This window comes from Macaca mulatta, chromosome 15 (assembly GCF_049350105.2).
Source record: "Macaca mulatta isolate MMU2019108-1 chromosome 15, T2T-MMU8v2.0, whole genome shotgun sequence".
Lineage (NCBI taxonomy): Eukaryota > Metazoa > Chordata > Mammalia > Primates > Cercopithecidae > Macaca > Macaca mulatta.
Window position 1 is genome coordinate 66,801,227 of NC_133420.1, and position 21,301 is coordinate 66,822,527.

At 41.0% G+C, this 21,301-nt stretch overlaps 1 protein-coding gene and 1 pseudogene across 5 annotated transcripts; both read left to right on the forward strand.

Annotated features, from left to right (window-relative positions):
- Positions 1-1,869: 1,869 nt before the first annotated feature.
- Positions 1,870-21,164, forward strand: NDUFB6 (NADH:ubiquinone oxidoreductase subunit B6). 5 transcript variants are annotated; one of them, NM_001260997.1, is given in 4 exon segments: positions 1,870-2,162; positions 3,974-4,066; positions 15,979-16,023; positions 20,989-21,150. In NM_001260997.1, coding segments are annotated over 4 exon segments (387 nt in total). In that variant the 5' UTR covers positions 1,870-1,982; the 3' UTR covers positions 21,058-21,150.
- On the forward strand, positions 7,538-8,923 carry LOC106993716 (DNA fragmentation factor subunit beta pseudogene; annotated as a pseudogene).
- Positions 21,165-21,301: the final 137 nt, after the last annotated feature.

Consider the following 21,301-nt stretch of genomic DNA (forward strand, 5'->3'; position numbering starts at 1 on the left):
GTGTACCTTTGAGATTACGCCACCAAGTGGACCAGTTAGAGCTACTGGTTTTTACTTGATTTTTTTATGGACTGCTTTTTGTAAATTTAATTTTGTTTTATAATGATATTGCTAAAATTAAAATTTTAGAAAAATTAAATTTAGCAGAAATTAATTGAGCAATGACTAATTTGAGAATCAGACAGCCCTCAGAACAACAGGAGGTTCAGAAAGTATCGTTCCACAAAGAGGCCAGGCAGCACTCATAGAAAAAAAACAGAAATGAGATACGGAAACAGCTTGATTGGCTACAGGTTGGCCTTTGCCTTATTTGAACATGGGCTGATCAGTCGACCACCTGTGATGATTGACTGAGACTCAGTTATTTGTTACAGAAGTATATTCCTAAGTTAAGCTGTGAGTTAAATTGCATACTAAGTTGGGTTGCAGTTCATTATATAAGGGCTCAAAATAGGGAGACATCTTTAAGCTAAATTTAGTTTCACAATGTGAAATATTTACTTGGTTCTAAAGTCAAATGTATGAAGTAAGATGTTTCCAGATTCTATCCCTGTCTCCTCTATCCTATTTATTTCCTCCACCATAGGTAACATCTTAAAAAACCTCAATTGTTTTCTTTCCCATTATTTTGAAATTTTAAGAAAATATGTATATATATTGAAATTACCACCATCTTTCTCTTTTTGGGTAAAAGCATACTGTATAAATTCCCATCCATTTTTTTTTTTTCACTTTATAATGTATCCTGGAAATCACACCACAGATGTATATAGAGTTCTTCCCCATTACTTTTCTCAATTATATTAGCATTTCATTGCTTTGTTGTGTGAAAGTTTTTGGGAAGCCACTGTTTTGGACTAGCCTCATGCACTAGGCCCCAGCAGACCAGACCAAATCAGAATGGAGTCGTTTGTGCTAAGTACAACGTAATCAAACTGAACTTTGAAATGGGCCAGTTTTCCAAAAAATGGGAAATTCCCCTAAGCCTGAGTCAGTGAAACAAGGAAGTTCCTTCTGCTTTAACTCTAAGAGAAAAATAACTTTGAAACGACGAGTCTGCTTTTTGTTCTGTTTCTGCTTTCTTCAGCCCCTATTTGCCAATAAAACCAACCGCCTCTGCTCAGCTGATCAGAACACTCATTCTACTTTATAGAATGGGGTGTTTTCTGAGTCTAGAATCACAAATAAGAGTCAATTAAGATTTTTAAACTAATTCATTGTAACGCTGTCTTTCGACTGTTGTACTATAATTTATTCAAGCATTCCTTTATTTAGGAATTTGGGGGTAATTTCCAATATTTTGGTATTACGAATCATGCTGAATAGTCGTGCATGCCCTTTCATATTTTCACCACACGTATTTTTGGGTGAAAGCATGAATGCATCCATGCAAGATTTTGCTAGATATTAAGCTACTCTTTTCACTATTTCTGTACAGATGGAGGGACAGATGAGACAGCTGCCTGGGGCACTTCAGCAGTTACTGGCACAGCTGGGATTTGAACTTGGATGTTAACTATTTTCATACACTCTCTAGGTCATTCCAAGGTGGCAGAGACAAGCAAATAATTTCGTATCTGGACAGCATATTCACTGAAACACTTATGCGTATCCTTCCTGCTCCCAGCATACAAGTTCTTCCTTAGCAAAACCTCCAGTCCTCTAATTTAGCATACTTTCGTCTAATCTGTCACTTTCCTCAGGCCTCAAAACTAAGAGCACTCCTCGTCCCCACCCGGTAATAATCTGGTCGGGTATAGCGGCGGTGGGCGGAGAGAGAATTGGAGGTGGAGAGCTTTGCGCATGCCCGGACACTTAGGACTCTGGGGCCCCTGCAGAGGCAGGACCAGGATGTGACGTAATAACCGCGCGCGGCGCCCGGCGTTCCCACAAGGTCGCTTTGCAGAGCGGGAGCGAGCTTAAGTAACTAGTCCCTAGTGCGAGGGTGGGTCGTGTCCTTTTGCCTTGGTACCAGCGGAGACATGACGGGGTATACTCCGGATGAGAAACTGCGGCTGCAACAGCTGCGAGAGCTGAGAAGGCGATGGCTGAAGGACCAGGAGCTGAGCGCTCGGGAGCCGGTGCTGCCCCCACAGAAGATGTGGCCTATGGAGAAATTCTGGAATAAGTTTTTGGAGAATAAATCCCCTTGGAGGAGAACGGTGAGTGACAGACCTCTCCGGTCCCCCCTCAACACACCCCACCGCGGCCAGCAGCCCGGACACTGAACGTCCGCTCCCTGCAGCCACACCAAGGACTGATAACCGCTCCGTGCTGGGAAACACTGGCCAGTCCCGAGAGCGCTCCTGGAGTCCCGGGAGGCAGGAGTCCGGGAATATGTATGGCTTTGAGAGAATCATGCCTTTTATTGTCAAGTACAGTGAGACGGGGGCGAATTTTAATACTTAGGTTTTCCAGGACGCTGCACATTTGGTTCTCTTTTGACTGTAGAAATCTTCCCTCAGAATAATAGCCAAGGACTCGCTAGAATTAAAATTCTGTGATTTAAGTATTTGAGGACACTTGTCTAACTTTTAAGTGTGACGTTCTAGAGATCAAGTAACACAGTATCCAACTACCAGAGGGCACAGCCAGCCCTTAGCTGGTAGTACAGCCCCATGTGATCCCCGTAAAAGACAGGGTCCTGTTGGTATGCCTTGTGAGTCACATTCAAGAGCTACCTTTCTAAACTACCGTTCTGTACTTTTAACACAGGGTTTCGTTAAAAAATGACATTTTGGACTTTGAAGAAAATCACTCATTCAAGAAATTTATTTTCAAGGCCTCTGGGTATTTTCTTGAGGTCTGTTATGGGTGATAAACATCTCAGAATTGCTTTCAGTTACCTACAACACTTACTGATAATAGTAGTAATAATACTAAGTAGCACCTGGGTGCTTGCTGTGTACTTGGCACTCTACTGAGGGTTTTACAAATGTTACTTCATTTCTTTATTCCTGCAAGGTAGATATTCCTAATCCTCACTTTAAATGTGAAGAAACTGAGGCCTATAAAGATTCAGTGATTTGCCGGTGGTCAGGGAGCTAGGAATTGAAGGAGTTCATATTGAAATCAACATGTACCTATTTCTTACTGTACTACAAAGTCTAGTGCAATAGAATTGTTGAAAATTTTTTCTGAGAAAGTGGTATTGGATACTTATTTATGGTGGTAAAATTCAACTCTTCTCTCACCCTTTGTATCCCTGACATTATCGGGATATTGGCAGTCACTGATTTAAGTTGACATCCCATCCATCAGCCAGTGATAAAAGGAAGTAAATAAATTATCATGTGTTGAAATTCACCTTACCTTAATGTATTCTTTTATAATCATATCTGTTATAATTCTTAGATTCTTGATTGTCCCTTCCTTGAATGGATAGGTGTTTTGTAATCAAATTGGAGGACATGGGAAAGTTCCATTTTTAGTTCTTTTTTAAAATAGTGTTGCAGAGGGCATTTTGGAGTGAGTTTGGGACACCCATTAGTATGTAAAATGTCCTTTTTCCAGCATTGGTGTTGTCAAGGTTTTCTGCCTTATACTTAAAATAATGTGAGTGCCATTGATCAATAAATAAGGGAGATGACTATACCTGAAAAATTATGAGGTTTGATTACTCTGGTTAAATACATTAAAATTATTATTTCATTAATTTGCTCTATTTTATCTTTAACAAACTTATAATAAGGGTATTTTTTAAAGTCTTTAAAAAATCTATAAATGCCTTGCTATATTCTTGCAAAATACTATTTAAGCATTTTGGTCTGGACTTTGTAGGTATCTTCTAGTGGACTCTGCATTTACTAAGAATATTTGAGTAGATGAGGTTACCTACAAACTATAAGAAAATATGTACCATTTAGAGTTTTGTAAAATAATAATGACATTGTTACATCATTGATGCCTTTTGTTCTGCCATAAATATGAAAAATGGGATATGTTTATTTTGTGTATGTGTTTTTTCCGCCAGGTCCATGGGGTATACCAAAAGGGTATCTTTATTTTCACTCATATACTTGTACCTGCCTGGATTATTCATTATTACCTGAAGTATCATGTGTCTGTAAGTATGTCCTCTTCAGAATTTATTTTTATATTGTCCAAAATTATTTTCTATGTGGATATCTTACCCTACTTAGTGGAAATAATCTGCCACTTATAAATGGATTTTGAAGTACTTTGAATTCTCTTAGGTAAAAGGTTTAATGAAAGTTACGTAATTGGGTATAGTTTTTTAAAAAAATATTGTGACTAGTTTACAACTTGGAATGGATTTCCTCATAGAAATTGGTATTTAAGAGATAAGAATGTAGTGACCTAATAATACTAGGGTAAATTTGGGTCATGAATAGGAAAGGAGAAAAGAATTTCTGCTCCTTTTAAAAAACCTATATCTGGTATAAGATAAAAATTCAAAATAGACAAAGCTTATCTTTGTCATCATCCCATTTCTGTTTCCTTCATTTTATCTGATTCTTCACAACTTTTATTTATTTAGAACTCAGGATGTCCAGATGCCTGCACTTTTTCACTGATACAGATCTTGCATGGGCTGATTGAACTCAGCCAGTCATGGTATTTTAAATGCTCAGTCTGGTGCAGGGTGTTGGATCCCAGGCAGAATGAGAAGGGCATACATTTTGGGAAGTGGCGTGGCAGAGGGAGCAGTGGAGTGTTGGAACACAAAAGAGTGAGGAGGGCATTTGTATACCAAGAGAGGGGTGTTAGATCCTGAGTGGGTTGCAGGGGAGAAGGGTGAGTACGTCTGTTTGGGGGGCAACAGTGGCAACAACCTAGTATGGGATATTAGTACCTGAGCAGAGGGAGGAGGACATCTGGAAGAAGGATGGTATGAGGCAGTGAGGCAAGTGGTAACTTAGAGTAAGATGTCAGAACCTGAATGAGGTGAGGCAGGTATTCATGCTGGGATGTGGTTGTGGTGACAGGAGATGGCTTATATATAGGGAGATTGGTCAAATACAGGCATACCTCAGAGATCCTACAGAATTGGTTCTAGACCACTGCAGTTCCAAAAGTATTCTTTGGTTCTAGACCACCAAAATGAGTTACACAAATTTTTTGGCTTCCTAGTGCATATAAAAGTTATGTTTACACTGTGCTGTAGTCTCAGTGTGTAATAGCAGTATGTGTAAAAGAACAATGTATATGCTTTAATTTAAAAATACTTTATTGCTGGGCCATGTGCGGCGGCTCCCACCTGTAGCCCTAGCATTTTGAGAGGCCAAGGCAGGAAGATTGCTTGAGGCCAGAAGTTCGACCAGCCTGGGCAACATAGTGAGACTCCATCTCTACAAAAAAAAAAAAAAAAAAAAAAAAAAGAGCTGGATGTGGTGGTCCACACCTGTAATCCCAGCTACTCAAGAGGCTGAGATGGGAGGATTGCTTGAGCCCAGGAGGTCAAGGCTACAATAAACTGTGATTGCACCACTGCACCCCAGCCTAGGTGCCAGGGTGATATCCTGCCTTAAAAAAGCAGGCCGGGCACGGTGGCTCACACCTGTAATCCCAGCACTTTGCGAGGCCGAGGCGGGTAGATCACGAGGTCAAGAGATAGAGACCATCCTGGCCAACGTGGTGAAACCCTACCTCTACTAAAAATAAAAAAAAAATAGCTAGGCATGGTAGTGCGTGCCTGTAGCCCCAGCTACTCGGGAGATTGAGGCAGAAGAATCACTTGACCCTGGGAGGCGGAGGTTGCAGTGAGCTGAGATCGTGCCTTTGCACTCCAGCCTGGCAACAGAGCAAGACTCCGTCTAAAAAAAAAAAAAAAAAAGAAAAAAAAACTTCATTGCTAAAAAATGCTAACGGTCATCTAAGTATGATCTTTTTGCTAGTGGAAAGTCTGCTTCGATGTTGATAACTGCTGACTGATCAGGGTGATAGTTGTTGCAGGCTGGAGTGGCTGTGGCAATTTCTTAGTATAAGACAACAGGCTGGGCACGGTGGCTCACGCCTGTAATCCCACCACTTTGGGAGGCCAAGGCAGGTAGATCACGAGGTGAGGAGTTCAAGACCAGCCTGGCCAAGATGGTGAAACCCTGTCTCTACTAAAAATACAAAAATTATCTGGGCGTAGTGGTGGGTGCCTGTAATCCCAGCTACTCAGGAGGCTGAGGCAGGAGAATCACTTGAACCGGGGAGGCAGAGGTTGCAGTGAGCTGAGATTGCACCACTGCACTCCAGCCTGGGCAACAGAGCAAGACTCTGTCTCAAAAAAAAGAAATTATATATATATATGTATATTTGACAACACTGCTGAGGTTTGCCACATCTATTGACTTTTATTTTCATGAAAGATATCTCTGTAGCATGAGATGCTGTTTGATAGCATTTTACCCACAGTAGAACTTTTGGAGTCAGGCCTTTGAAACCATGCAGCTGCTTTATCAACTAAGTTTATGTAATATTTGAAATATTTTGTTGTCATTTCAACAATGTTCATAGCATCTTCACCTGGAGCAGATTCCATCTCAAGAAACCACTTTGTTTGCTCATCCAAAGGGAGCAACTTCTCATCTATCAAGCTTTATTATGTGATTGAGGCACTTCAGTCACATCTTCAGGCTCCACTTCTAATTCTAGTTCTTTTGCTATATCCACTACATTGAGAGTTCCTTCCTGCACTGGTCTTGAACCCCTCAAAGTCATCCACGAGAGTTGAAATCAACTTCTTCCAAACTCCTGTTCATGTTGAAGATACTTTGACCTCCTCCTATTAATCACAAATCTTCTTAATGGCATATAGGATGGTAAATTCTTTCCCAGAAGATTTTCCATTTACTTTGCTTTGATCCATCAGAGGAATCACTATCTTTTTTTTTTTTTTTCTTTTTGAGACAAGGTCTTGCTGTGTCACCCAGGCTGGAGTGCAGTGGTGCCATCTTGGCTCACTGCAACCTCCGCCTCCCAGGTTCAAGCAATTCTCCTGCCTTAGCCTATCAAGTAGCTTTTGAAAGAAAGTGAGAAACACGCAGCTCTTCCTTTTATTTGAACAGTTGGAGGTCATTGTAGTATTATTATTTGGCCTAATTTCAATCTTGTGTCTCAGGGAATAGGACGGTCCAAGGAGAGGGAGAGAGGTGGGGAATGACCAGTTGGTGGAACAGTCACAACATACAACATTTACTGATTAAATTCACTATCTTATATGGGTGTGATTTGTGTTGCCCCTAAAATTTATAGTAGTAACATCAAGAATCACTGAGTGCAGATTACCATAACAAATATTAATATAACAATAATGACAAAGTTTGAAGCCAGGCGCAGTGGCTCACACCTGTAATCCCAGCACTTTGGGAGGCTGAGGCGGGCAGATCAGCTGAGGTCAGGAGTTCGAGATCAGCCTGGCCAACATGGTGAAACCGCATCTCTACTGAAAATACAAAAATTAGCCGGGCGTGGTAGTGCACGTCTGTAGTCCCAGCCACTCGGGAGGCTGAGGCAGGAGAATACCTTGAACCTGGGAGAATGAGGTTGCAGTGAGCCAAGATCCTGCCACTGCACTCCAGCCTGGGTGACAGAGCGAGACTCCACCTGAAAAAGTTTGAAATATTGGGAGAATTACCAAAATATTGCACAGAGATGGGAAGTGAACACATGCTCTTAGAAAAATGGCACTGAGTTTCCGGGATTGGGGCCCGGCCCATGCCAGCTTTGCAGAGCACACCTGGTGTAGACCCCAGCAGCCAGGGCCACGACCAGCTTGAGCAGCTGGCCAGCAGGGGCCACTCCCTGCAGGGCCTAGAGGCCTTGAGGACATCTGCAGTGCTCCAGAAGCCCAAGACCGTGACGCTGCGGGCCCTGTGCAGCCAGAGGAAGTTTGGCGTGGTGGGCAGGAGCTGCAGGGAGGTGCTGCGCAAGGGCTGCCTCCGCTTCCAGCTCCCTGAGCATGGCTCCCGGCTGTGCCTGTACAAGGATGGCATGGAGCTGACCGAAGACTACTTCCCCAGCGTCCTCGACAATGCTGAGCTCCTGCTGCTCACCTCGGGCCAGGCCTGGCAGGGATATGTGAGTGACATCGGGCGTTTCCTCAGTGCTTTTCTCGAGCCGCACGCTTGGCTCATCCAGGCCGCCTGACAGCTACTGTGTGATGAGCAGGCCCTGCAGAGGCAGAGGCTGCTGGCCGACCTCCTGTACAACATCAGCCAGAACATCACAGCCGACACCCAGGCTGAGGACCCGCTGTGGTTTGAAGGCTTGGAGTCCCAATTTTGGAATAAGTCTGGCTATCTGAGATATAGCTGTGAGAGCCAGATCCGGAGTTACCTGAGAGAGGTGAGCTCCTGCTCCTCCATGGTGGGTGCAGAGGTTCAGGAGGAATTCCTGCAGGTCCTCCGCTCCATATGCCAGAAGCTCTAGTCTGTGCAGTGCAATGGCATCTACTTCGACAGAGGAGCCAAGGGTGGCAGCCGTCTCTACACACTGGAAGGCTAGTTCTCCTGCCAGAGTCCCTTTGACATGGATGGCTGCTTGTCGAGATACTCCATCAACCCCTAAAGTAACAGGGAGAGCAGGATCCTATTCAGCACCTGGAACCTGGATCACATAATAGCAGAAACGTACCATCATTCCTACACTGGGTGGAAGCAATTAAAGAACAAGACGGAAGAGAAATGGACTAGGAATATTTTTATGGCCTGCTTTTTACGTCAGAGAACCTAAAATTAGTGCACATTGTCTGCCATAAGAAAACCATCCAAGACCAGCTATGACCTGAACAGAATCTACAAATCCGAGACAAGGTTGAAGAGGAAATGGCCTGTGCGAAAGTGCCAGTGACACGTACACACCACATTCTCGTCTTTGCTCGAGGCCTGACGTAGGCATAATGTTAACAGGTGCCTTTTTTTTTTTTTTTTTTTGGTCCAGTAGCTCCTGGAAAAAAACCTTAAAAAATATTTCCAGCAAATCTGATTTCAGTACATTTCTGAATCGTTGTTTGTTTTTTGTAGCTGGAGTTTCACTTTTGTTGCCCAGGCTGGAGTGTAGTGGTGCGATCTCGGCTCACTGCAACCTCCGCCTCCCGGGTTCAAGTGATTCTCCTGCCTCAGCCTCCCAAGTAGCTGGGATTACAGGCATGTGCCACCATGCCTGGCTAATTTTTGTATTTTTAGTAGAGACAGGGTTTCACCATGTTGATCAGGCTGGTCTTGAACTCCTGACCTCAGGTGATCCACCTGCCTCGGCCTCCCAAAGTGCTGGGATTACAGGCGTGAGCCTCCGTGCCTGGCCTGAATCATTTTTTATACCTTCTGACAGCCCAACTTCAAGAGGACAGCTTTGGGGTACTCACTGGACGTATGGTGAGTTGTCAGTAGGGATAAGAATTGTCCTGAGCTCAGGAATTCTTCTGTTCTCTGGTTTTACCAATATATGGTTTGCGCATGTGGTGTGGTCACTATACTAAAGCGGTGTTATGGCTGAAGTTAGCCACTCTTGTTTGAGGGACAAGTTGTTTATGCATCAGCCGTCTCTTGGGTCTCCATTTCCATGGCACATGGGCAACTCCATCCTTTTTGACTCTTCTAAATGCCCAAAAGAGAGGTGTCATGCTTTGGGGTTAAGATGTTTGTACTCCATAAAGAACATACAAGGACGTTCACTGCTGGCTTTTTTTTTTTTTTTTTTTTTTTTTTTTGTGAGACAGGGTCTCACTGTGTCTCCTAGCTGGAGTGCAATGGCGTGATCTCGGCTCCCTGCAACCTCTGCCTCCTGGGTTCAAGCGATTCTCCTGCCTCAGCCTCCCAACTAGCTGGGATTACAGGTGTCCACCACTATGGCTGGCTAATTTTTGTATTTTTAGTAGAGATGGGCTTTTGCCCTGTTGGCCAAGCTGGTCTCGAACTCCTGACCTCAGGTGATCTGCCCACTTTGTCATCCCAAAGTGCTGGGATTACAAGCATGAGCCACTGCACCTGGCCTGCTGAATTGTTTATAATGGCAAAAAGTAGGAAACCTCCCAATGTCTATGAGTAGGGCCATAGCTATTATGTCGAACTACATGAAACTGCTGTTCTTCTAGGCCAAAAATGGTGAGTGATGATTAACTTCATAATTCAACCTGATACGTTTACATAGTGCTAACTATGTTGCAGTTTCAAGCTTTTATGAAGAAAGTGTTTCTATATAGAAACTGGAAGCTGTTCAGTGCAAGGCAGCTGAACCCTGCCCCTGCTCCATTTGTCATAGTTACTATCATCTCAGATAATATGGAGCTCATGTCAGCAGTGCAAGTGGTGGGTGCACAGAGACAATCTGGAAGGAAACATGCTGATCTGAACAGCAATAATCCTGGGGGACATGCAGGTGGGACTGAACTACAGAGGACTCATTTTCTAAGTCATGTATTTTATGATACTGGAATTTTTTTGAAATGGGCATTTTATAACATGTTATAATGTACTTTTTTTAAAAAGTCATTTTGTAATATTTGAATTTTTACATTTGTTGTATAATCAGGAAAAGCAATAAAGATTTTTGAGAAAAAAAGAAAAATGGCACGGATAGAGTTGCTTGTCTCGGGGTTACTAAAACCTTCTCTTTATAAGAAAACACAATATATGTGAAGTGCAGTAAAGCAAAGTGCAATAAGGTGAGGTATGCCTGTGAGTACATATGTTGATGATAAAGGGACCCAGGATTCTCACTGCCGGAAAAGGGAGTTATGTATGTGAAAAGGAAGAAAAGCTTGTGGTGGTGGAATGGAATTGGAGGTACTGGTGTGAACTCTTGGTTTTTAAAACGTATTGATAGACCTAGAAATAGATATAGATGTAAATGTGGATGTGTGTGTATCTGCGTGTACATATTCTCTAGTTCTGTCCACTGAGAGGGCCTGGAAACATTGCCACTCCTTAGTAATTAGCACACTTAGAAGCCAGGTCTTATTTTCTAAATACAGATATCCACTGAAAGGACCCAGAGCTCAGAGCAATGGCCGATTCCAGGGCGGGAGGAGAGAAAGTATAAGATGAACTTGGAACATATTATTGTGCCAGAAAGTAAAGAAGTGCTGAAAGAATGATGGGAACATATTTCAAAGGACACAGAGTCAGTTTGCAAGGATTCCTACTAGGGCAATTTGAGCATCAAAATAAATAATGATAGTAATAGATGATAGTCACCTGAATAAAATGAAAATCCATGAGTGTAAACTGATATAAATAAGTGAAATAATAAATGGGTAGAAAAGAAAGCTTTTTGATGCAATAATTTGCTGAATGATGGAAAAATTACCATTTGAGAATCATCATAGTAATATTTAATTCAGCTAAGGAACATCAAAAGATGCTAACATTAGTCTGGGCACAGTGGCTAACACCTGTAGTCCCACCACTTTGGGAGGCTGAAGTGGGAGGACCACTTGAGGCCAAGAGTTTGAGATCAACCTGGGCAACATAAAGAGACCCCATCCCCATCCCTACCAAAAAAAAAAATGCTGAGTAGTCCCAGCTATTCAGGAGGCTGAGGCAGGAGGATTGCTTGAGCCCAGGATGTGGAACCTGCAATGAGCTACGATTGTGCTGCCCACTGTACTCCATCCACCCTGGGTGACACAGTGAGACTCCCATCTCAATCAAAAAGAGAAAATTCAAAAAAAAAGGAGGATGCTAATACTAAGTTTAAAGTACTTATCCTCAAAGTACTTATTTGTTACAAAGGGAGAAAGAGTGTCTTTGTAGTAGAGAAATCTGACAGATGACACCTTAGTCAAGGGGTCTAAATTAACATTATCGATAATGGGGCAAACTGAAATTATGTGTTACTTGATAGGCTGAAATAAGAACACAGCATTACTTTTGTGATATTCCTGCCAAAGGTGCATAACCTGAATATAATTTATTGATTAAATTCACATGAGGAAACAGAAGATAAACCCAAACAGAGGGGCTGTTCTGCATCATTATAGGCATTATACCTTCAGAAATGTCAAGAACATGAATGTTAAAGAACAGCTTTAATATTGTTCCAGTTTGAGGAAGAATAAAGAGGTATGCCAACTAAATGCAATTCTTCATTAATAGGCATAATTGCATTATCTGTAAGAACAGTGATGGTGTTGGCAGTCAGAATTTTAAAGAGCCTACACAATCAATGGGGAACATGTCATGTAAGGGGATTTTCTGGTAAGTCCAAACAATTATTGAGACAATTGGGAAAATCTGAATGGATTTTTTTAGACCAGGTAGAGATAGTAATGTATGAGTGTTAATTTCCTGATCTTGATAGTTGTATTGTAATTATTTTAAGAATATTGTCTTTGTAGGACGTACACTAGAGTAATAAACTAGTCAGCAATTTACTATAAAGTGATTCAAGGAAAAAATTCTTTTTTTTCATTCTTGCAGCCTTATGTAAATTTAAAATTATTTCAGAGTAAAGACAGAAGTTAAGGACTGCCTAACAAATTATAGCTAATGCAATGGATATTGGCTTTTCTGTTAGCCTATTGACAGGAGAGTGAAACAACCAAAATTTTGGGGGGTTTTCAAAACACCTCTGCCCCCAACATGACTTATTCTCTCTGATTGTGTTCTCTATTGATTGTGTAGGCTCTTTAAAATTCTGATTGCTGACATCTTTGTTCCGTGTAATAAGCAGATTAAGCCCCTTGATTAACAAATACGGAGTGCCTAGCATGTCCTATTCCTTTATTGCTACAGAAAGAATATACAAGACCAAATTCCTGATCTCAAAGACTTCATAGTAAAGTTGGAAGATAGGTATAATTTGGGAAAGAGTATGGAGGAAAAAAGTTAATTCCCGTTAGAAGCAAAGATATGGAGTCAGTAATGAACGTGGCCATATGTACTTAAGACTGAGGAGCTGATTAGAATGGAAGGTCTGTTGACTCGGTAGTCTGGAACCAATTTCTGGAAGGTCTTGAAAGTTAGATGAAGTTGAACTGCATGTGATAGACAATGGGAAGCTTTCCATTTTTTAACGGGAGAGTGACTTGAATGTGATACATTGAGGAAAATGAAGAAAAACATTGAAACATAGGGTGAATTGAAGGGAAGAAAGTTCTGACAGCGGGGCAGATCAGCTGGAGGCTGTTGGATTTTAGTAGATGTCAGTTGAGAATCTGGTTAGGGTGAAGATAGCAGGGATGAAGAAGAATAAAGCCAGAGACACTTTGGAAGGAAGAAACACCTGAAGTTGGTGGTTGATTAAGTTGGGGATAAAACCAAAGTTCACAGTCATTTATCACTGTAAAATCTCTAGCCTTGGAAATTATAAGTAGGGTATTGGAAGGGAGGGCTTTCTGATGATAGGACAGAAGTGAATTTTTTTAGGCCGGGTGCAGTGGCTCATGCCTATAATCTAGCACTTTGGGAGGCTGAGGTGGTGGATTGCTTGAGCTCAGGAGTTCAAGACCAGCCTGGGCAACATGGCGGAACCCCATCTCTACTAAAATACAAACAATTGGCCGGGCTTGGTGGCATGTGCCTGTGATCCCAGCTACTCAGGAGGCTGAGGCAGAAGAATTGCTAGAACCCAGGAGGCAGAAGTTGCAGTGAGTCGTGATCGGGCCACTGCGCTCTCCAGCCTGGGCAATATAACGAGACTCCGTCTCAAACAAAAAAAAAAGAGTGAATTTTTTAGGAGCGTCTGCTGCCATGGCAGTTTTGGAGATGTCCAAATGGACATTGCCTGTCTTATGTGTTACAAACATGAGATTATTAGTTCTAAGAGGAATTAGAGTTGGGTTAGGGGATTTTCACATTATAAACCAACACAAACTCTCTCTACAACCATTGAAAAGGGCTAACAATTTATATCTCTAAGGGTCAGAGAATAGTTTAGATTTCTGTTGTTGATGGGCTTAAAAAAACTTTATGTTCATAAAAAGGCTACTTCATTTCATTATACATCTGTTATGTTTTCACTATTTTGGCATGTAAGACCCTAGAGAAGAAAATATATTACTTTCTGTCACTGAAAGTTTAACATCCAAGAGGGATTTTTATGTGCAGAAAGAACTGGTTACAGTGACTTGAAATACAGATTAATATTCAGTTCTTTAGTTTCAAATATAAAACATAATTTTTTCCTAATTCTTTAAATTCAGTTTTAAAATTCTATTAAACTATGCATCTAGTAAAATAATAATCTCCTTTGTTTTTACCGTCTTTGGATTAATTGAAGTTGAACTCTTCTGAAACAATTCCATTTACAAACATAGCCAAATTCTCTTAAATATTTTCAATTGTATTTATACATTTTGTGTGTTCAATTTTATTTTGAAGTATTTATATGGTAAGTTTATGATTCTAAGAAGTAATTTTTTTAACCTGAAATCACAAATCTAAATCAATTATGCATTGTACCTAGAATCCTAAACCTAATTTTTTAAAACCTCTGTTAGCCAGATTATCTTATACATTACAAACTCTAACCAACAGAATGTATGGAATATACCAATGTTTTCAGAACTTTTAAAAGTTGACACATTCACTTATTTATACTCTGGGTTTAACTTCCTTTATCATATCTAAATTTAACTACATTTTTCTGGGATCTAAAAGACATTTTTAGGAGAAGCAAATTTAACAAGCTGCAGTTACTGGGTTGGCAATTCAATATAGTTATGTGGTTCCTTATCTGAGGGTTCACACTTCCAGGTGATTTTTCCTGAGCCATAGATGGACATATTTAGTTAAACATTTTGTGTCAGTAGAGGTCCCAAAGCCACTCACTTACCTTACTTTTTCTCTTGATTTGGGTATGTAAAGGATTGCATCTTCAGTAAGATTGCAACCAGTTTGCTTCAGCTCACTCCTTTGCTGCCTAATTGAATTTTGCATCTCTCAGATGACTTTTCAGTGTCTTTTTGCCTTTTGGCACGTAAAGACATTTTAAAGTCCTCACATTGTATTCTGAGTTTCTCTCATGTTCCAGTTCTCTATGCTTTATATCATGCCAATAATCTTTTAAATTTTGAGCAGTGGTATCTTGTGCAGATGTATATGCATTAAAAGTACATGTATTCAACAATTACTTATGTAGTACCTCTTATGTGCAAGGCACTGTTTTAAACACCAGGATACAGCAGTGAACAGAGCAGATTGAGTTCCTCCCCTCATGAAATGTTTAGTTTTAGAGACTGGTAATAAGTATATAAACAAAGAGGTATATTATGTTATAGGAGAACAAGTCTATAGAAGAAGAATTAAGCAGGGTAAAAACTAGAGACTGATAGGGCTTGCTATTTTAATTAGGCCTCTCTGAGGGAGTGATCTTTGAAGACAAATATAAATGAAATGAGGATACAGGCCAAGCAGTATTTAGGAGAAGAACATTTCAGGTAGAGGAATCTTGAAGTACAAAAGCCTTGAGGCACAAGCAGGCTTGACTGAATTGGCCTCCTAGGAAGGGAGCCACTGTGGCTGTAGTACAGTGAGTGAAGGAGAAAAGACTGGCTTTTTCTCTAAGAATTATGAAACTTTGAGCAGCATGACCTATCTTAAAAGAATCAGTGTACTCTGCCTTGAACTGTGGAGAATAGACTTTTCATTTGCATAGGAGGGCACAAGTGGAAGCAGGGAGGCTAGTAGGTGCTGTGTGGTAGTTGAGGTGAAAATATGATAAGGCTTGGACAAGGGTGGTGATGAGAACTAGTTGGATTCAGATAGATTCAAGATAGAATCAACAGGCTCTGCTGAGGAGTCAAGGTTTCTGGCTTTCATAACTGGGGGAATAAAAGTGCCATTTACTGAGATGAGGGACATGGGGAGGAACAGTTTGGGGATGGGAGAAGTTAAGTGTTAGACCTGGTTAAGTTTGAGATGCTTATTTGATAGCTAAGTAGAGATGTTGAGTAAATAGTTGGATATGTGAATCTGGATTTCTGTGAAAGTTTGGAGCTTAAGTTAAAATTTGGGGTATGACCTATTTCTTATTTTCAGAAGAAACTCAACACCATAATTAATACAGAGTTAACTTTTATTACAGGAAAAACCGTATGGCATAGTTGAAACGAAGGCCGGAATATTCCCTGTAAGTCTTAAAACTTCTGATTTTTCTTTTGTTTATTGTTTTTCTCTCTCCTTTTCCTCCCCTTCCAAGCAATTATTAGATTAAAATGTTCTTTCCTTCTCACTTTCAGTTTAAGTCCCTGTTTTGTGTATTCTTGTTAAAAAAAAAAAAAAAGGAAGAAATAACGTAAGGTAACAATTACAGTTCAAATGGGAAGTGAGCACATTTATTTTCAACCTGCCTGTAAAACGTGTTTTGTGACCTTGATTGTCCTAAAGGGAGTTGAAAGTACCAAAAGTTTTTCACTGTGTCCTGTTTCATGTTGGGTAAAGAGCTTAGGGCACAAGCCTAAGCAAACATCCATGCATGGTGACAGCAACTGAATTTCTGTTATTAATTCAAAACTCTCATGTCCTATGGCTTTGTACTTCATTTTCAAGATTTGACCTTAAGTTCTCCATCTGTGAATTTAATATCCACTAGTGAGTGCTTTAAATTTTATACTATGGGCTGGGCACAGTGGCTCACGCCTATAATCCCAGCACTTTGGGAGTCCGAGGCGGGTGGATCATGAGGTCAAGAGATTGAGACCATCCTGGCTAACACGGTGAAACACCATCTCTACTAAAAATACAAAAAATTAGCTGGGCATGGTGGTGGGTGCCTGTAGTCCCAGCTGCTCGGGAGGCTGAGGCAGGAGAATGGTGTGAACCTGGGAGGCGGAGCTTATAGTGATCCGAGATCACGCCACTGCACTCCAGCCTGGGCGACAGAGCGAGACTCTGTCTCAAAAAAAAAAAAAAATTTTTTTTTATACTATGAATGTGTGAGCTATAGTACTAATTTGAAATGAGTTATTTTAGCATTAAAAGATGACTCAGTAGTTGGTATTTTTACTAGCCGTTTGTGAGGTTATTATTTAGCATAGTAGAATACATACTATGTTCTTGTCTATTTCTAGTCACAGATGATGAATGAACTATGATAACTCAAAATTCCTTAATTTAAATAACAAAACTTAGTGTGATTCTTGCTTTAATCAAATGACTTAGTCACAGTAATCATTACCTTTTGCAACAAGGGAATTTTAGGAAGGGCCACCAAAACTGGCCAACTGTCCCAGTTGGAACGCTGCTTTAGAAAATAGTTGGGGGAGTGGCCGGGCACAGTGGCTCATGCCTGTAATCCCAGCACTTTGGGAGGCCGAGGTGGGTGAATCACGAGGTCAGGAGTTCAAGACCAGCCTGGCCAACATGGTGAAACCCCATCTCTATTAAAAATACAAAAATTACCGTGCGTGGTGGCGGGTGTCTGTAATCACAGCTACTGGGGAGGCTGAGGCAGGAGAATTACTTGCAACTGGAAGGCGGAGGTTGCAGTGAGCCGAGATCGTGCCACTGCACTCCAGCCTGGGAAACAAGAGTGAAACTCCATCACAAAAAAAAAAAAAAAAAAGTAGGGGGGTATCAGGGGCTCACCTGTAATTACAGCACTATGGGAAGCCAAGGTGGGTGGATCCCTTGAGGCTAGGAGTTCAAGACCAGCCTGGCCAACATGGTGAAACACCATCTCTACTAAAAAAAAAAAAATACAAAAATAAACCAGGTGTGGTGGTGCACGCCTGTAATCCCAGCTATCTGGAGGCTGAGGCACAAGAATTGCTTGAACCTGGAAGGTGGAAGTTGCAGTGTGCGGAGATTGTGCCACTACGCTCCAGCCTGGGTCACAGAATGAGACTCTGTCTCAGGGGGAAAAAAAAAAAAGAAGTAGGGGCCGGGCATGGTGGCTCACACCTATAATCCCAGCACTTTGAGAGGCAGAGACAGGTGGGTCACCTGAGGTCAGGATTTTGAGACCAGCCTGGCCAACATGGTAAAACTCCATCTCTACTATTAATAAAAATACAAAAATTAGCTGGGCATGGTGGTGCATGCCTGTAATCCTAGCTACTGGGGAGGCTGAGGCACAAGAATCGCCTGAACCTGGGAGGCACAGGTTGCAGTGAGCCAAGATTGTGCCACTGCACTCCAGCCTGAGCAACAGAGCACCCTGCCTCAAAAAAAAAAAAAAAAAAAAAAAAAAAGTAGGGGATTTCTCCTTTTGTTTTATTGTGTAACATTGATGTGTGTTATAGCCTAGATAGTCTCAAAATAGGAAATTATCTTGCTGGTTTTACCAGTTGGGCAATTTATATTTATTTAGTCTTCCATTTATTCCATTTAAATGTTAATTTATTTTGCCATTACTGTTCAAAGGAAAAGGAGAGCTCTATTCAGAAGATCATATCAGGGATCCTGTAGCATTTCTCATATTTCTGTATTTTTTGCCACTGTGGTTCTTTCCTGTTTCTGTGCCATGACCCCTTTGAGGAACTGAAGAATGCTCATTGTATGTATGTTTAGAATAGGACAAGTAATAACAAACTTCCAAATCCCAGTGGCTTAACAAAACAGAGGTTTATTTCTTGTTGACATCACAGAATACTATGGATCAGGTGCTCCTCCTCAATCTTATAGCCGTGCCTCTCGAATATGAGGTTCCAAGATCGTGATAGAGAGGGCAGGATGTCTCAGGGGATGATTTTTAGGGTCTAAGCTTACAAGTAGCTCACATCACTTCTGCTCAAATTCTGTTAGCTAAAACTCACTGTCATCTTCCCAAATATTATCTGTGTGCTCTTTGCTATTTCCCAGGCCCCTGTTCATGGAGTTTCTGCTACATTCCATATTTCTAGTCACCAAACAGCTCTTTGCTTCTTTCTTTACCCATGCATAACACACTTAGTCCCTCTCCTTAGGGAGAAATCCCCAAGTCCCATTCCATCACTGCACCCGGCCTTAAATCCATGATCTCCAGATGATGTACATAGTATGTCAGGTTTAGACACGACTTCTGTTGATCTGAGGATCAGTGAACTAAGAGAGGTTAACTATATCCTTGTTCCCCTACCACACCCATTGTTCAGTGGTATAATTTGGATAGCATAGTAGTCACTGATTCTTGGCAATTCTGAAATCTCACTCGTAACCCCTGTGTGTGAGAAATTACTTGAGTGGGCACTGATTTTGTTTTCTTGAAAGAACACCTTTGTCCATAGTTCTTCCTGGTTCCTGGCTCTGTCCAGGGGGTTTGTTCTTTTCATTATCTACCTAGACCACATCTAAGTGGTATTGGGAAGCATGCCCTCCTTAGGTGCCGTAAGGGCTTCAAAATCTGCCACCTGCTTGCAGGAGGTTGAATGCCAGAGGTGGTTTTAATTTCAGACATTCTGGCAGGATTTTGTAAACTATATGTTTGGTTTCTTTGTCCATCCATTTCCCTTAACATTTGGAAGCATGAAAAGAAAAATATTTGGTAGGCATCTAATGTGTTTACTTCTAGTCAGTTTCTCATGCCAGTATCTGTTTTTCCTATACATAGTTACCAGCTTCTCTCATTTCTTTGTCCTTATGCATCTGCCTCTCTCACCTCATTGGCAGCTATGTGGAGGCCATCTGAGGCAGACTGGTTCAAAGGCTACCTTCATTTTAAACTGATCTTTGCCATAGTGCTGTGTCCCTCTGTTTGAATTTTATTGGGCTTCTGTTGCTTAGATCTTTTGTGTTAACTTACTGTTCAGGAATTCTGAAGTGGTCTGATTTTCCAATATCACAAGGTCCTGATTTTTTATTTATTTTTAAGATAGAGGGTCCCACTCTTACCCAGCCTGGTTTTGAACTCTGGGCCTCAAGCATGCCTCCTGCCTTGGACTCTCAAAGTGCTGGGATTACAGGCATGAGCCACCATGACTGGCCCGAATTTTTAGATTCTATTAACTTTTTTTTTTTTTTTTTTTTTGGTCAGGAACAGAAAGTCTCTAGCGTGGGCCAAAGGTGTTCTCTCTTCCTCTCTATTTTTGTCTCCTCTCAAATCAGCCACTTTTTGCCTGAGCAAAAGTACATGCTTCTTAAAGTACATTCCCAAGGCAGCCAATAGGATCCAAACACATACTATAAACTTTTTTTTTCTAGCTACTACTTTTAGAACCTCAAGTTCATTAGGCAGTCTGCTTCCAAGTTATAGGACATATTTTGCTAAATAGTTTGCCACTGCCTTTTGTTTCCATTTTTATCTTTGCTACCAGACTGCTAAGCCAGTGCCCTATAGCTTGATTTTTATTACAGCAGCATTAGTGCCACTTCAAGGCACTGATTTCTGTTGGGATAATGCTGGCTATGAAAACAAATTGTTGCCCAAATGTATAATGGCTTAAACATAATATATTTTTTCATTGGATTATAATCCTGAGCAGTACCAGTCAGGGAATGGCAGGAATTGGGGTGGGGATGGGGACAATTCTACTCTTCCCAGTCATTCAGGGACTGGCAGGCTAACAGAATCTGTTATCTTAAACACATGGCTGAAACTGAAATTGAATAATCTTAAAACTATACAGCTTGTCAGTGGAGGTCCCAAGATTCTTACCACTTGGTTCTGGCTTCAAAGCCCATGCCTTTTTGCCCACACACTATATCAAGAATTGAAGAGACACCTGGACCAGTTACCTAGCCAAAGTTTGTATTCTGTATTCAATATGTAAGCCAATCAGAAAACTGGTGATTGCTTAACACATTCAGTTGCTGGGGGTACATTACCTCCTTATCTGCAACTGCAGATGTTTCCTTGCAACTTCTTTCTGGGGCCTCCATTTATTGGGGCCATACAAAATAAAAGATTATCCCTTTATCCCTTAGAGAACACAATTTTCGTGCCCTTTTCGATTATTTCGTTTCTGAGTGAAAATTTCCCTATTATTTCAGTGTACCTGAAGATTTTGAATACTGATTGTTCAGATTTAGACAGCTTCTACTTTGTCTAGGGTCCTTTTAAAGGGAATGCCAGAACTCAAGTACATTTTCCATGTGAGATGTGATAAACATGGAACAGAATAGAACTATCACCTCTGTAGACTTAAGATTTTTCTCCTAACTATCTTTGTGTTCCTAGGGTGATACAATTCTGGAGACTGGAGAAGTAATTCCACCGATGAAAGAATTTCCTGATCAACATCATTAAAGATTATGTAAAAACTTAAAAGGCTTATGAGCCTAAATTTGTTCCTATATTACTGTATTTACTGAATTTTCCGGAAAAGTAACTTTAATAAAGTTTAATCTCAGAAATTGTCATATTTCTTTTCCAGCATTGTACAATTTGAGACTCTTTGAGTAATTTAATAAGTAAAAAGTGGACATGCTAAAAAAAAATATGAGAGACCACCTACTGTTTCTGGTCATTCTTGACTTGGAAAACAGGGTAT

Bases quoted from the DNA above. Each gene is read 5' to 3' on its own strand.
- NDUFB6 (XM_077965174.1), top strand. From the start codon at position 1,983: ATGACGGGGTATACTCCGGATGAGAAACTGCGGCTGCAACAGCTGCGA. The intron at 2,163-3,973 runs GTGAGTGACAGA...TTTTTCCGCCAG, and splicing joins AATCCCCTTGGAGGAGAACG to GTCCATGGGGTATACCAAAA. The intron at 4,067-20,988 runs GTAAGTATGTCC...TTGTGTTCCTAG, and splicing joins ACCTGAAGTATCATGTGTCT to GGTGATACAATTCTGGAGAC.